At 36.4% G+C, this 16,811-nt stretch overlaps 1 protein-coding gene across 4 annotated transcripts in view; it reads right to left on the reverse strand.

Annotated features, from left to right (window-relative positions):
- LOC123700956 (trithorax group protein osa) overlaps nucleotides 1–16,811 on the reverse strand; it is a 94,347-nt gene that overhangs the window by 53,698 nt on the left and 23,838 nt on the right. For all 4 annotated transcript variants that reach the window (XM_045648343.1, XM_045648342.1, XM_045648340.1 and 1 more), the window contains exons 3-4: nucleotides 13,015–13,164; nucleotides 2,707–2,769 (exon numbers count right to left, since the gene is read on the reverse strand). In XM_045648343.1, coding sequence (XP_045504299.1) covers nucleotides 2,707–2,769; nucleotides 13,015–13,164 — 213 coding nt within the window. The remainder of the gene's footprint in view (nucleotides 1–2,706; nucleotides 2,770–13,014; nucleotides 13,165–16,811) is intronic.

The following is a 16,811-nucleotide window of genomic DNA, read 5'->3' on the forward strand; positions in this document are numbered from 1 at the left end:
GAGAAAAGACGAATTCAATTAATCATCATTACTCAAGAGGATTTTCATATAAGTTTAACCAAGAAAACATTTATGTAACAAGACACAATATCTTGAACGTTGACATCACTAAAAGAACGTAAAAAGTGAATGCCGTCGTACGAGACAGGGTGGCGTAGGGTTGCAGTCCCCCAGTCCCGGTAAATTCATTACAAAAAGCGACACATAGCAGTGCCGCTTTAATAATTCCTCTCATTTGGTTCCCCCGGACCGCGAGACAATGCTAGCCTCGCCTAACGGTATCAATCAACTTCAAAGCCCCGCTCTATCTTTTTAGATACGATTTAGGGTTGACAATTTCATGCAATCTATGGGACTCTCTTTAACGTCGGCAACTTAGGGTCCTGGCGTTCCAAGAAAAGGTAATGACAAGTTTTATTAATCCCATAAATGAATAGACGTAGATAAAACGTGTTTTATGAATACGAAACGTGATAGCCGCCGAGGTCTGTAAAAGTATGTGAATAACGCGTTAAAGAGATGGTTCTAAAACAACAGAATAATATTTATATTTTTTAAATCTATTGGACCATTCACTTGCCCGCATGCCTATAGAAGCACTATTTAGTCTTGGACATTAGTATTACAATTCGATGTGTGCTTTTATTAATATACAACATTTTATTAATATAGTCATACTATGCAGTTCCAGACAGGTCTTTTAATCAATGATTATTCCTGAATTTTCTAATATAAAAGTTATATTTTGAATATGTAATTTAGAAAATATGCAAAGAAGTTTTAAAAAGTAAAAACTGGCCTTTCAATAAACTTTCCGTATCTCTTTTTGTATCACTCTTAATAACTCGAGTTCTTAATTATTATTGATACATATAAAAACTGGTGACTGTCATTCAGTACATTAAATGCTTTTTATAGCCCGTTTGACTGTCAGTCTGGATGTTAGTAGCCTTTTTATTATTCAACCACGTCTGAAGTATGAGTCATATTATGGTTAATGATCCAATTTATACTGTCACACATTATTAAAGGACAGTGCAAAAAATATAATTTTCTGTTAAACGTTTAATGAAAAAGCATAGCAAACAATGTTTGTATTATAGTTACAAATTTAATCTCCTATTATTAAAAACAATTAAAAAGTATGTCATTCATTAGAAATTATAGTCAATCTTTAAAAAATGCGTTGTCAAAATGTATTTCACTTTTACATTCAAATTGTTTTACCAAAGAAAAAAAAAACTGTAGAAACCATATTTTACATCATTATCATCGAGTTCATTACAATCACGCAAAACATTATCACGTGTAACAAACGTGACGAGTATAGCACACATCCCTACAGTCTGTTGTCTATTCAAACGCCCAAAATGTCCGTAAAGGGCCTTGTTATTTCCCCTGCACAACCCTATAGTGCGGGCCGCTCGGAGGACTGTCATCGACAATTCTTTTTATCGCGCAATGTGTGCGGCGGAGCGCCGGCCGCCGGCTGCGGGCCCCGCTTTGATCTCATCTTAATGAAATAGCTCAATGATATGCTTGCCTCGCAAATATTCACTTGCCCGTTTTTCGCTAGCCGCTAGCTACGTTACTTTTGTAAGGGAAACGAGAAATGAAAATATTGATTGATGTGATTGTGTTCTTTTAATTTGTGAACTCTTTGCTTTTGCCGATGCCCTCTACTAGTGCACATTTTCACTTATATGTTTTCTTGATTTTTAATGTCACTGTCTTCATCGATGTTGCCATATACAGTAAAGAAACTTATATTTTGTCTAAAGAAATAAAAACTATTTTCTCACACGCATACACCGTTCGCACAGGGCATACACAAAAATAATCAATTACATTCGAAAACCACGCAGTTTCAACTTCAGTACCTATACAATCTTTTATCAGTGAACTATAGAGCGAGCGTGCAAAACCGACGATTCAATTCATCTCACCAGCGCACCAGCAGCTATAAATAAAAATTATCAACGGCACGCAAGTAGCAGGTTGTCGGATTTGTGCACAATTAAGCGGAGCTTATTGTCGAGTGCGGGGACGCTAACTGTGAATATCAAGTGTGAGAGCAAACAGCACCTACGAGGCTCACTTGTTCTCGCCACATGTGCTAATGAAAACACCCGTTGACGAATATAATGTAGTGTCGGACGAATTAAGCCCCTATTCCGTTACTTAACGCACAGACACTAAAATAAGAAGATGCAAGGAGCGTCTCGTTAAGCTCGATCTGTGTGGTGCAGACTGCACTTATCTAACTAAATAAAATGATAAAAGTTAACCCGTATCGAATTTATTGTAAAGCAGTTCACACACTCTTGTTATAACATTCATTTTTATTTGGACGGTTAAAGATTTTTCGGAAATCCGTAATAGTTAACTGCGATAGAATGAAGTGTGTATAAATTAAGTCTGACTGGAAAAGTTAAATCAATAACGGTAACACCTCTTACTTAGATTGTCTTTTGGAAGGCGGTGTTTACAGACGGATTCTCTATTGGATTTTTCGAAATGTCCCGTTAACAAATTTTCAGTCAGTTCAAAGCGTTGATCGTAAATAAATTGATTGAACAATGTAAAGAAAGCATTAAAGAACATAGTAGACTGTGCAAAGTTAAAGTTAAACAATTACACAGAATTACATGAACATCTTTGTAATTTATATCACCTTTATATTATAAGCATCAAACTGAGACTTACCGAATCTTGGTCGTGCGCATTAGGAGTGGACGGCTGGGCGGGTCTCGGAGGAGGTGGATAGCCCTGAAAACACCGAGTAGACTTTAGCGAAATCAGCTATGTAGCGTAAAAAATAACGAGCTGTATTTCTACATAGCACGTTAAAAGTTGTGTTCTGTTTCGTTGGAAAATGTTTGAACATTGTTAAAATGAGCTTGAATCGTTGCAAAATGTATCATATTTTGTTTGAATGAAATTATTAAATTAAATTCACCGTCGCTGTTTAGTCTCTGCTATTGTCAGAACAACAGCTATTGTCATAAAACGATTACATCAAAGTACCTACGTAAAATCATTCCCAGATTCACGAATAGAACGTTATTCATAACCATCGTTCCTAACCACAAAACTAGCCGCTCCGGCTAGAACAAATGTTTTATCGGCAGTAAACTCGTGTTATGCACTTGATGCAAACTCATTCTGGTAATGTTTCAGACATACAGTGGGGCACCGGCCCTGAAGCGGCGGCCGGCTAGCTTGACCACTAAGTGTAATTAATTGAAAGCGACGCGGGCGCCTGCTGCGTGCACTAAACAATTCAGTTAGGATAACGGCTCCATTCGTATCGGCCGCCGTCCGTTTGAATAATACTCAATCCTAATCCAATCACGTTCGGGGCGCAATCATTGTTTAGAAATTGAAAGTGATAAACGGCGTATACATTAATTTATATCGAGCCCGACATTATAGTTATTTTATTCTAACAGTCATGGTCCAGCGATTGGCTTTAGCAAATCAGTGTTTTTTCATCGTGACATTGAGAAGCGAATCATTGGCATATAATATTATGTGTGAAATGTTTGCTTATTTGAAAAAAAGCAACATCATCCAAACGGAAAATCAATCACACCAAGATTTACAACAAACATAGGGACATTATACTAAAACACTAGAAAACAACACTTATTATTATCGAAAGTTTATCGTTCGCGAGCAAAGACTAGCCTTAATTATCGATGTTAAAACTTGACCGGCTTGAGAGCAAAGTTATATTCGCAACTCTCCGGACCGAACTCGAGACTCGCGAGCTTAAAGACTTTTGATGCTTACAAAAGGCGATATCTTTTAATTCCACTTTTCAACTGAATCATTCCGTAAAGGGCTGAACGCGTATCGAATGAAATCGATGCATGAATTTCGAAATTCAACTCGCGCAAACATCGGATAGGTGGAACAAGCGCGCAATTACAAAGTTGAATAATACGCAAAATTAGTATTACTTTGTAGACGGACGGCAGCCGCCTATAAATATGCTATGCGTTTTGTGAATCAAAAATGCCATTCCAAATTGTTTACTTTGTTTGAGTTACGAGTCCGATGCATGGATAGATGTTTGTATTTTACATCTACTGTTGATTGTGTTTTCTTGTGTTTTACTTTCTTGTGGTATTACGTCACTACTATATTAATTAAAGACTTTAAAACAATATAAAAGCAGTTTATGTTGTATATTATAAATCAAACATCAATAATCTTTTGAACAGTGAAAACAACTTATGAATTTTATTATAAACGAATTATTAAATTATGTTGTTAACTTAAAAAACGTTGAGCCACGAAGATCGAAAAAATACTAGATAACCAGTTCCTTTGTAGGATATATTTATGAAGCAGGTAACACATCCAACGGAAATAAGTAACAGTTATACAAGTCGGAAAATTTTAATATACATAAATAATACCTACCATATTATTATAAAGACCAAAAGTAAAAACATTTGCAACTGTAAACTGTAGATGCGATGATAAATTTGAATTATTATTAGGTACCTACCCTGAATTGAACATTAATAAAAATAGATTCGCTATAATGTACCTAATAAAACAATACATTACATTAATTTTATATCTCTACTAGCTTCCGCCCGCGACTCCGTCCGCGCGGAAAAATTAAGAAAAATAAAGATTTATTTTTTCTACGTATTTTTCCGGGATAAAAAGTATCCTATTTTATGCCCAGGATAATAAGGTATAATTATACCAAGTTTCATCGAAATCGCACCGTTAGTTTTTACGTGATGCCTTCACATACAGACAGACAGACAGACAGAAAGACATACAGACAGACAGACAGACAAAAATTTATTTAATCACATATTTGGGTTTGGTATCGATCCAGTAACACCCCCTGCTATTTATTTTTTCAATATTTTCAATGTACAGAATTGACCCTTCTACAGATTTATTATATGTAACTAGCGGTCCGCCCCGGCTTCGCCCGTGGTACATATTAACGTTTTCTCTACATAAGAACCATCCTCGTACTTCAAGGAATATAATAAAAAAAGAATTATCGAAATCGGTTCAGCCGTTCTCGAGTTATGGAATTACAACGAAAAGTGGCATTGATTTTTATATATTAGATAGATAATAGATTTAGTTCAATAATTGCCTTTAATATCTCGGTTTCAATTTACAAGATTAATGTTTTTATAGCTTACATTAGTCATTATCTTTAAATAACGCTCAATTAGTTATAAATAGTAAACATATTCTATTAATAAAACAATATATGTGTACGTATTTATTTAACGCACACAGGCCACAATACGAATATAGAATACAAAAATTCGTCTAACTCGAAGCATTTAATAATCAAATGAACATTGCCAAACTTAATACCGACATTAAAACAATAAATAACACGAGAACCCATTCATAAATTGAGAATAAAATCATGACAGACCAAAAGCGAACGGGAGCTTTTCAGTAACAAATTCAAATGTATTATTTTGCGAGGTTCGCAAAAGGGAGCTGGGAGAGAGCGTTATAATTTATCCAGCACGGCAATTCCCGACAACCCCCACGCTACAAGTCTACAATTCCATAGCGAGCGCTGACTGCGGCGCTCCGGCGAGCTCGACTTGCTGGAATCTAGAACATTTCGCAGTATTCTACGCTCCCAACAGCCGCACTCCAGCGATAACTCGCTCTTTATACTCCACAGACACTAAAGTCGCTTCTCTTGCGAATACGAGTTCCGACTGAATGACGAGATTAAATCGAGTAAAAGTTGTTTAATGAAAGAGTGATCGCGACTCGACTGGCGTATAAAGGAAACTCATTATCGCGGGGTAAATTCAAAATAGTCTTTCACGTTCGACGTTATTCATCGTTAATTTTATGTTGCAAATAATATGTACCGTGAAAGGCGTATTTCAATACTGTTTTGCATAAAAGTAAGCATAGAACTTCGTTATAATTCGAGCGACTAATCGAGCCTCTGACAAATAACGTGTCTCGACAATAAAATAATGTCTAAAGTTTTTACTGACGAAGCGAGTGTGGGGCTAGGGAACGACAAAGCTGTCGCACACAGCGGCGTTCAGTGGGGGAATATAAAGCGGGCCAGAGCCGGCAGGCAGAACACAATATCTTGTCAGGCGCTGTCCACCTTCGAGCCACAATCCAATTTGAGGATCCTATACTATATCTGACTCATCGCCGCGGGTCGCTCGCAATAATGTTGTGATAAAGAATAAAATAATTAATCGAGATATCGATATAACATAAAGCGTCGACAAATTAAAATCGAAACCGATTTATTAGGACATTTGTAATAAAAGACCAATGTAATTAATGTTGTTTCAGTGCTAGTCCAGTAAAATATAATTAGTGATTCCTCATTACGGCGCGGCATGGCCCCTCTGGACGTTCGTGCGTCTGCCGGCTTATGGTTATTAATAACGCCGGCCGCCCGCCCCGCCCCGCACCCCCTCTCGTCCCCCTGTTCGCCCGCGTTGCTGCACGTCTGACATTTTAATTCCGGAGCCGTAGCTATATGTCCATTGCGCGCCTTCGCTATCGATAAACATATTTTTATCGATATTTTCTTTCCCAGACTGTCGAATTCCATTATCAGAATCTAGCGATACATTCAATAATAACAATAAAGTGGTAAAAACCCCGCCTCGTTTATGTCTCTATTCGACGCCAGCTATATTAAAACATTCAATTGCAGCAATGTTCATAAAATAATAGAGGCCGTAATAAGAGAGTCGTCGCGTCGGTCGGTGTACGTTTGGGAACGATAAAAACGTTTACAATAGCATCGAGCGAGGCCCATGAACATCACTAGCTACAAATGCTACAATGGCGGTCGGGCGAACGCAGGTCGAGCGCAACATGGCTGCCTGGTAGGCGGTTCGAGCGAGCGAGACGGCGCGACGACCGGATAGCGCGCTCCCGCTCGCACTCGCACGCAACGCTCGCATCGATCTCCGCTCGCTGTACTCGCCCCCAGCACCAGAAAGGCGGAACTAACAAAATTACAAAGCGCTTTCGAGCCGCTAATCATAAAATAAGATACGACGTTTCATTTCGACCGTACGACTCTCGAGCGATCACGATGCTGGAATGGTCCTTGACTCTCAAAATTCTCCACTGACATCGTAGAGTATTAACCGCGCGTCGCTTCGAGTTTTGTATAAGCTCGGACGGAGTTTTAGATTTATGTTTTCCCTTCGTCGTCGAATTGAAACCGTTCTAGTTCTTCGGTCGGCGACTAGCACTAGTATGCAATTTAGTAATAAAGTCTAGTAAATTGCTGCGCTACAAGACAATTGGATTAGCCAGTACAAATGTTAAGGGAGTTGGAATTTTTAATTACGTTAGTTACTTTGATTTATAAAGAGAGAATTTCTCTGGGTCGAGCGGAGCAAAGACATACAAAAGCAAATTTACGACACAACGTTTGTAGCGCACCGTTTGAGTTGAAGTTAGGATAAAGTGCAACTGGGACTTAGTTTAATTCAGGATCTGTAGAATCGACAGTGTGCCCCTCGCGGCTCAAATGTTGCGTGCATTTCACGACGAGTGACGTTTAATTTTTGCTCCCCACGAGACGTGCTCGTAACATAAAAAGGTTTTAGAAATCGCATGCCACATTTATTGCGAATATCATCTAAAATAAATATCTTAATGGATAAGCCGAAGTCACTTTACATATTGGGTACATTTGTATTAGCTTTGTTTTTGAGGTGACATGCAAAATAATATTGTGATAAATAATTTGTATTAAGGAAATGTCTATTTTTATTTTATAGTTCAGGATACATCGCCCATTTTTGCAAGTGACTACTATCAAGCTGATTTTCCGTTTGTAGCTTTATTTTGATGAGACACCGAATAATTTCGTGTACGAAACTCTCGATTGTGGTAGCTAACAGAGATAACAAGGATAAAATTTTTTGATTTGATGGTTCTCAAATATTTATTACGCAATTTGTAGGACAATATGTCTGTTGAATTAGGTATATAGACATTAACTAAGTGAAAACAAAAAAATCAGCTTGTTAGTAATCATTTATGATGACCTCGTTATCGATACACTTTGGAAAGGGGGACTCTTTGAACAAACCATAGATTTTGTAGGACAAATATTTTTTCGAATAATTTAGGTAATTATCTTGAGATTGAACAAAAAAAAAATCATTCAGTTAGTAATAAATATTTGAGAACCATCAAATCAAAAATTTTTATCCTTGTTATCTCTGTTAGCTACCGCCTACCACAATCGAGACTTTCGTACACGAAATTATTGGGCGTCTCATCAAAATAAAGCTACAAACGGAAAATTAGCTTGATAGTAGTCACTTGCAAAAATGGGCGATGTATCCTGAACTATTATTACGTACTCTACGATATGTAGGTACTTAAATAATTATAAGCATAACAATTAAATGTTTATACAATTACCTGCTAATCAACTAAAGCCATTCCTTCAGATCACATTTAATATTTGCTTCAACAATTCTTTCAAAACACAGCTAAAACGACTCAGACTTTTCAGCTCAACGAAAAAAGAGCAAGAGCAGCGGCGAGCACGCAAAAGTCTAGTTTATCATATAAATCGCATGGACGGCGGGCAACAAGACGAGGCGGCATGCAAATGCAATTCAACATGTGCGCTAAGTCTCTATTATACTGTCGGCACTCGGCGGCTCGGCCACGTGCGCCCCATACGTACGGAGCGCGAGAAATATGTAAATTGAAGGAAGCGTGCCAAAAACTCTCAACCCGCTACGTGTGTTTGTTGTAGGAACTAGGAACGCCGCTCGACCGACACCTCCGACTATCTTGATAATTCACACGTGAATTAAGCGTTCACGCCGACACCATAGAGCTCTATGGCATTGATATTGAATTAAACTTCGATCATTCGAATCTTTCGATGCTTCATAGCAAGATATGCGACTTGGGCCATTTAGAAAATTGGCAAGAAATTTCGTTAGTTTTTTCCATATCATGTCATAGATACGTAACATGAAAATTTTACAAATTTCCCTCATGATGACACACTGAAGTGTAAAATATATTCCATTTCTATTCTGAAGTTAATAGGTATCTTCCGCAGTGCAAAAAAATCTTACAATAACTATTATCAGGAACATCGTTCATCATCTACTACTAAATTCATTAAAAGATGAATAACGCCGCGCAGGAATCTTATGTCGATCGCATAAGTACAATTTATTACCTAACTAGTAAAAAGTAAATCTACACTGAATAAAATTCACTTGCAAAAAAAACCAGTCGGAATGACGTTCGAGCGTGTTGCAAGCATAATCGCTTATCTAGAAATTACGTCAAGGTTGTGGTCAACTTGGTAATAATTTCAAGACCAATTATTTTCACTGAATTAAAATAAAATGACGTAATAAGGCTATTTTTAACTGAAGCGTGAAATTCAGTTGTGCCTGATAAATGATTAGAATTTAGATATAAAGGAGGCTTAAGATTGTACCAATGTTAAGGGAGTTGGAATTTTTAATTACGTTAGTTACTTTGATTTATAAAGAGAGAATTTCTCTGGGTCGAGCGCGAGCGGAGCAAAGACATACAAAAGCAAATTTACGACACAACGTTTGTAGCGCACCGTTTGAGTTGAAGTTAGGATAAAGTGCAACTGGGACTAGTTTAATTCAGGATCTGTAGAATCGACAGTGTGCCCCTCGCGGCTCAAATGTTGCGTGCATTTCACGATATCTGAGTGACATTTAATTTTTGCTCCCCACGAGACGTGCTCGTAACATATAAAAGGTTTTAGAGATCGCATGCCACATTTATTGCGAATATCATCTAAAATAAATATCTTAATGGATAAGCCGAAGTCACTTTACATATTGGGTACCTACATTTGTATTTGCTTTGTTTTTGAGGAGATAGGTACCTAATATGCAAAATAATATTGTGATAAATAATTTATAAGGAAATGTCTATTTTAAAAAGTAAATCTACACTGAATAAAATTCACTTGCAAAAAAAACCAGTCGGAATGACGTTCGAGCGTGTTGCAAGCAATTATGCTTGCAACGATCGAATCGAGATAAGCGATTACGCTTATCTAGAAATTACGTCAAGGTTGTGGTCAACTTGGTAATAATTTCAAGACCAATTATTTTCACTGAATTAAAATAAAATGACGTAATAAGGCTATTTTTAACTGAAGCGTGAAATTCAGTTGTGCCTGATAAATGATTAGAATTTAGATATAAAGGAGGCTTAAGATTGTACCTATGTCACTGTCAACACAACAGGCATATGTGTGGATAGATTTACTTTTAAAACACATAGGTTATTACTTATTAGTACTTAAGTAAAATTTTAAAACCTAAAAATTCGCTACAGCCGCAATAGACCAATACTTTCGGCAATTTCAGATATGTTAGAGATTTAAGATCAAAATAACATAGATTATTATAAAAAGGTTAGGTTGAAACTAAATTAAATAATTGGTTGATAAATATTATATTTCAATTGGAATATAATTTCCTAAGTAAAAATTATTATAATGAATTAATGTTTTTATTGTGTTATGGAGTTTTACGCTCAATCATTAGTATGAATCATCATATCGTTAAATGTTAATTATTATCTATGAAAACACTTTTAAAACCTTATTTATCAATTCATTGATATCGTTCAAATTCCATTTACAATACGTTTACATTATATATTATTTTGATACCACTGAAGGATCCCCCGTACTCACATCTTAATATATATAAATCTCGTGTCACAATGTTTGTCCTCAATGGACTCCTAAACCACTTAACCGATTATAATAAAATTCGCACACCATGTGCAGTTCGATCCAACTTGAGAGATAGGATAGTTTAAATATCAAATCGTTTTAGAAAAAGCGGGCGAAGCCGCGGGCGGTAAGCTAGTATTGATATAAAAAGTATGATTTTCATATATCTTTTGTTGAATACGTAAACTGCATAATTTGTTTATACACACCTCTAAACCGGTTAGTTACATACGGGCTTGTTCTTATTAAAACCATCCCACAGTATGATAACACAAACAGTAGTTAGAGGGGATGGTAATTTTTAAAAATTGCGTACGCCCGCCAGCAGTTTAACGGCTGGCGATAACAGTAAAGTTCATACTGAAAGCATTCACCGAGTCTCGTGGATTATTCGACCATACCCATCGCATATTCGGTAGGTGCAATTTCGTTAACGTTACAGATTTCCATATAAAATAACGTGGCCGCGTTATGGCGTTCAAAAAATGTGTGGCGATGTTTAAACGAATACCTACTCTTATTATCATCGTGTAGTTACCTTGAGTTACCTACACGTAAGGATATATTATTAGATTTCTTTATAAGAGATGATATTATTATAAATACAATAATACGTTATCACACTATTTAAAGACAAACATAAAAAGTGCATGGCAAAAAAATACTCAACATTACCGAGTCAATAGAAAAAAAAAGTGTAACTTATACCGACATTATGGCAGTTACATTATTCATCATTATTCATATTATTACAATATGGTAATTAGTTGTATTTTTTCCTCGCGCTGTTTACGTCACAGACCACAGTAGAGAGCAGTGTGCAGACCTTGGCCAAACATAATTAATATCCCACGGTTAGTAATTTGCTTATGCCTTCACTAGTTGGTTGAGACATTGAAAAACATCAAAAACATATAGATAATTTTTTGCCTTCAATAAATAAATGTCTGGAATCTCTATAGTTTTATCAGAATAGCCGACGATCAGTTGTATTTTAATTTAACAGTTAAAATTTTTGAGGTACGTCATACGGTTATTATTTCGAGATCTTTTAAAATATGGAATAGAATGTTATTGTAATTTTCCACAAACAAAAACTAATTGCATGTAACAACATCACTGGTAAATTGTTAGTTATCAAAAAAATTTAAGCGAAATTTCGAATCTTCATGAAAGACAAACATAATTGTAAACATCGCAATAATACCACGAAGGGAATTTTTAAAAGCGTGGTTTTAAAACTTAAGAAAATATTATGCTGCGCAATAGAGGAGACATAAAAAATATTACGCAGCCACTTCAACAATTCAAGTTGCTCACTTGAAGTTTGAACTATGGACCTTTGAGAAGTATAGGTTTTTGTTTCTACAAACTATTTATTTTTAAGTGTTTTAATAGAAATATATTCTTAGTTTTAAACTTGGTCACCCGTAGGAAAACTTTTATATTGCATTGTAAAGAAGCCATGTACCTTTGTAATAATAAGTACTAATGTCATAACAGCTATTACATTCTATTTACATCTTTATTTTACAGCATATTAAGATAAAAACCATTTCTCTATAACTTTGCTTAATTTAAACTTTTAAAGTAATTCAAGAAATTACAATTTCTGGATTAAAGGGCTAGAAATCACATAGCATTCTGAAGACCTATCAAAATTTAACCACACAAGAAAAACAGTAAAGTATTATTTCCGACTTTCTATAAATAAATACGGTAAGAACGTAATCATTAAGACTTTTTTGATTGTTGTTACACGGAAAAGGGTCAAATATAACACGAGGAAATACCCGAGAACCTTTGTCACTGAGGAAGAGCTACTTTATTAAGATTTGCGAAAAGTGTACACCTACTGTATTTGCATAATGTTAATCATTTCTAACAAATTGTTTAATATCTAAGAAATTCAAATATTGTCAAATTTAACCGTGACCTTTCCTAACAAGAGTAGGCAAATGATTAAGTATACTTCAACGGATAACGGATTTAGGCATTACATTATTCATCCCAAAGTTTCGAACATTTTACACCTACAACCTGATTCCGTAAATAGTATTCAAAGCCTCTCAATCGAGAGATACTCGCGAGTCGCGTAAAACCAAACACAATGATTAAATAATATAAGAGTCAAAAAACTTTTGACAAATGTTCCTCAAAAACCAAACTCAGGTAGGTACAAAAGACTTCACAATTATGCCATTCTAATCAGCTTAGTTCTAGAATAAACTGACCTGGTGCGGTGGCTGCGCGCCGGGCGGAAGGTGCGGCGGGTGCTGCGAGTCCTGCGTGGGCGAGAGGCCGCCGGGCGCGCTCTGCGCGGTGCCCGGGCTCGGCGCGCCTTGCGGGTGCGTCGGCTGCGGCGACCCGCCTCGCTCATAGCCCTGTATCGAGTAACATTTAGTAAGTACACTGTGTGATAGGTAACTTCTATACGCCGATTCACAAGTTATGTATATAAAATATGTTAATTCGTCTATCAGGGAAATTTTCAGGTATTTGTGTTAATACTTTTATTTTTATAAAAGAACAAATTAACAATTTTCATTAGTAAAGTACGTTGGATTTGGAAGATGCGATGTGGATGATTGTCTCATATACAAACGCCATAAGACTACTGCTGACTGCATAATATATTGTTTTAGATATTTTAAATTTTATGTATACAATTTGTGTGTTTGAGTATGGCTATGTAAATGTATGTCCTACCTATTTCCTAACCTATGTTATTTAATAAAGATGGCAATATAACTTATCCATAAGATCAGTGACTATTTATTGTTTAATACCCAGTTTGTACATTAAATAAATACGAGAAGGTACCTAGATAATAAATTTTCGCTAGAAATCAAGGATGTTATTTAGCACAGACACAAGTCTAGAAATTTTGTCCCGTCGGGTTCACTAGACCCGCACGAATTTTGCACAACAACGTGGGAAGTCGTTTATTGAACTCCTACAGAACTAAGACCCGTCCCAAAACATGACTGAATACAATTTATATTTAGACGTGTATTCCTAGAAGCGTCACGGAGAACCACAAAATCTCTCAAGTAATATTAAATTAATTGCAAACAATAAAACGACTACGCGTATGACGTAACAACAACAACAGAGCAAACATTTGCGATCTTTGCGTCGGCATTTAGAATAGATTCGAGTTAATTGGGCAAACGTAATAGTAGCTCAATTAATCACACCCGACGTTCGTCCTTGACCGTGAATCCAATGAATGAACCGAATCATTTTTATTATCTCAAATTTATTTGTGACGCTTATCGATTCCGTTTTTGTTTACGATTTTTTATTCATAGTTAGCGCTGCTGAATGATTTCTATTATTGCGATACAGATAAATATTTTTTTTTTAAATTGAAACGAATGCTGCTATTATGCTCATTGTTATGTATTGTATCCGCCTACATTACAAAGCGTTTATTTAAATGGGTTGTTTACTTTCTTCATTACCCATTCGATTTATATTTAATTATAAGAGCTAGCCGTATTACATGTAAGAAAACACTTATATACGTTCTGGCTGGTTATTGCGATCATAATCTGAATTGGCCATTCAGTTCAATTCACGACGTAATCGGTCTGGAAATAAGAGGTCAAAATACGGCCCCAGAATACCATTACTCAATACAATATTAAACACTTACAACTATCACCAACACACAGAGCTCGCCTCGGAAACAACACAATATTATTATCTCTCGTTCCGGTTTCACGCAAGAAGCAATCACCGAATCCATAATTAACTCGCACAATGCTTAAACTAAAACTACCCACCGTGATAGAATCGTCTGATAAAGTCTGATAACTGAACGTTTCATTACACCGCCGAGCGGGCCCGTAAGCCCATCACAAAATGAACCCACGATATTACCTCCATTATTAGCAATTACACGGAGTGCTACGCGTAAACGTCGAGGCCGATAAAACTATTTTGTGTCGTCACACGTATATTTTAAGCATCAAAGCACTTGTTCGGTACATTAGTCTCTAATAAACATGGTTCAAAATATTCTAAACCCTGTAAACCGTAAACTTTATACCTACATACGTTAGATTTGTTTGTATCACGTTGTAAATAATATATTATCATTTATCAAGAAGATAATAAGTTCCTTATGAGTATTGAACATGCTTGTACGTTTATTTACTTCCCAACAGCTGTCTGTTCCACGCATGTAGCACATCTATTGCAACTTCAAAACAAATTACTTCCAGATTCCTAATCCAAACGGCGCTCACCTTTCTTGAATCAATAAAGCGTGTAAAGTCATTGAACACAAGTGACGCCCTCGCACAAACAACAGATGGAACAATGGCACACGTGGTGCACGCTCGTCCTTGACCGTGCGTGCATTATGCACTCACGAATAAGTGCACCAATCTATGAGGCGGGCACCAAACCGCGGGTTATAAATAACGCGTTGTTACCGCGCTGTTTAGCCGTACATCAGTGTAGTTATGAGCCGCGTGTTTTGTACATTTATTACACCTATTGATGGGTTAATAGTAAATAATAAACTAGAAGTATGCTATAAATAAAATAAGAATAATTGTCGTGATAGCGTGTGCGTTAAAGTTATGTTTAAATTATGAATGTTAAACTTATGAATCCTAGGTCATCGAGCATTAATTTTTTTACAAGAAGATTTTGAATTAGCTCATGAATTATGAAAGAGGGATGTCATCGAAATAAAATAAGTATGTACCTATGTTGATAAATCGAACAAGCTGAGAACTACGCACCTCAGGCACTTATTATTTGGATTAACGTGGTATTAAATCTAAAATATGTTAGACAGAAGCCCACGCTACTTAACCTAGGCTATAAATAGAAAATTTTGCGCCCTTCCAACGGAAACATTTCATTCCTAGACTTAAATACTAGGAACTCAGCTCGCCCCGTCCAGTGTCATCATAAAAACTAAGTAAAATGTGAGCGTTCGACATTCAGCAGCTGGTTTTAGTTAGCTTTTTGCGTTTAGTATAACGATTATTTTCAAGAATTCATACTAAACGTTAACAAACGTCACATATTGTACGTGCACAATAGAAAAACCCGAGCTCTATAATATTCCGACATTTCTGCCAGAAAAACCAGCCCAAGGAGATAGCGAAATCGCAATAAGGAGAAAAAGCCGAGACGATATTATAATTCGCGTCTAATTCATTCATTACGAACGTCCTCGACACAGTTCGCGGCAGACTCATTGCATCAATCGCACAATGCTTTCACTCGGCAACTAGTTTCCGCATCACGTTTCAAGGCTAAACCATAGATAACGATATTTACCACACAGACTCAAGATGACTCATTCGCATTTCCCTTAGTGTAACACAATTGCACGTTGATACAAATTACCGTCTAAACTATGTGACGTCACGTACTCCTCGACTCCACGTTGGCTTTATATTGTTTTGTGATTACCGTAACACGACTGAAAGGCAAGATGTGATCATCCGTGTACACAGCTTTGTGAATAATTCTTAACTCTACTACAATATTATTATTTATACATATTATATTATGTAAGCTTCTATTCATAAGACTGATCCTTCGTTGATCCACTTGTGTAGAAAATTCAATTCAGAGCGGTGTTTTAATCAGCTTATACAGGAACTGATATAGCGGACTTGGCGAAAGAGCCGCCTTAGGGTCTCCTCATCGTAATTGGATACGCAGGCCTCATTTACAGGTAAGCCGAAACCTATTCAATACCTGTCGATACGTATCAATCTAACGCCGTCATTAGCGGAGGGGCGTAAAGTGACGTCATAAAAAGATTGAAAGCTACTTCAAAATAAACAACGTTCCGAATCTGAATGTAAGATAAAGAATGTGGGGAGAGAGAGCAATAAAAACAATTTATTGTATCGTAATCCGCAGATTGAACCTTTACGACGAGTGTTATTTAACAATCCGTGTCACTGGAATAACTTTAGAGAGTGTGGGTGACGGGGAGGCCGCCAGCCAAAACAAAACAAAAAAGAATTCCAAGAACTTTCGCTGAATAATT

This window comes from Colias croceus, chromosome 20 (genome assembly GCF_905220415.1).
Source record: "Colias croceus chromosome 20, ilColCroc2.1".
NCBI classification, from domain to species: domain Eukaryota; kingdom Metazoa; phylum Arthropoda; class Insecta; order Lepidoptera; family Pieridae; genus Colias; species Colias croceus.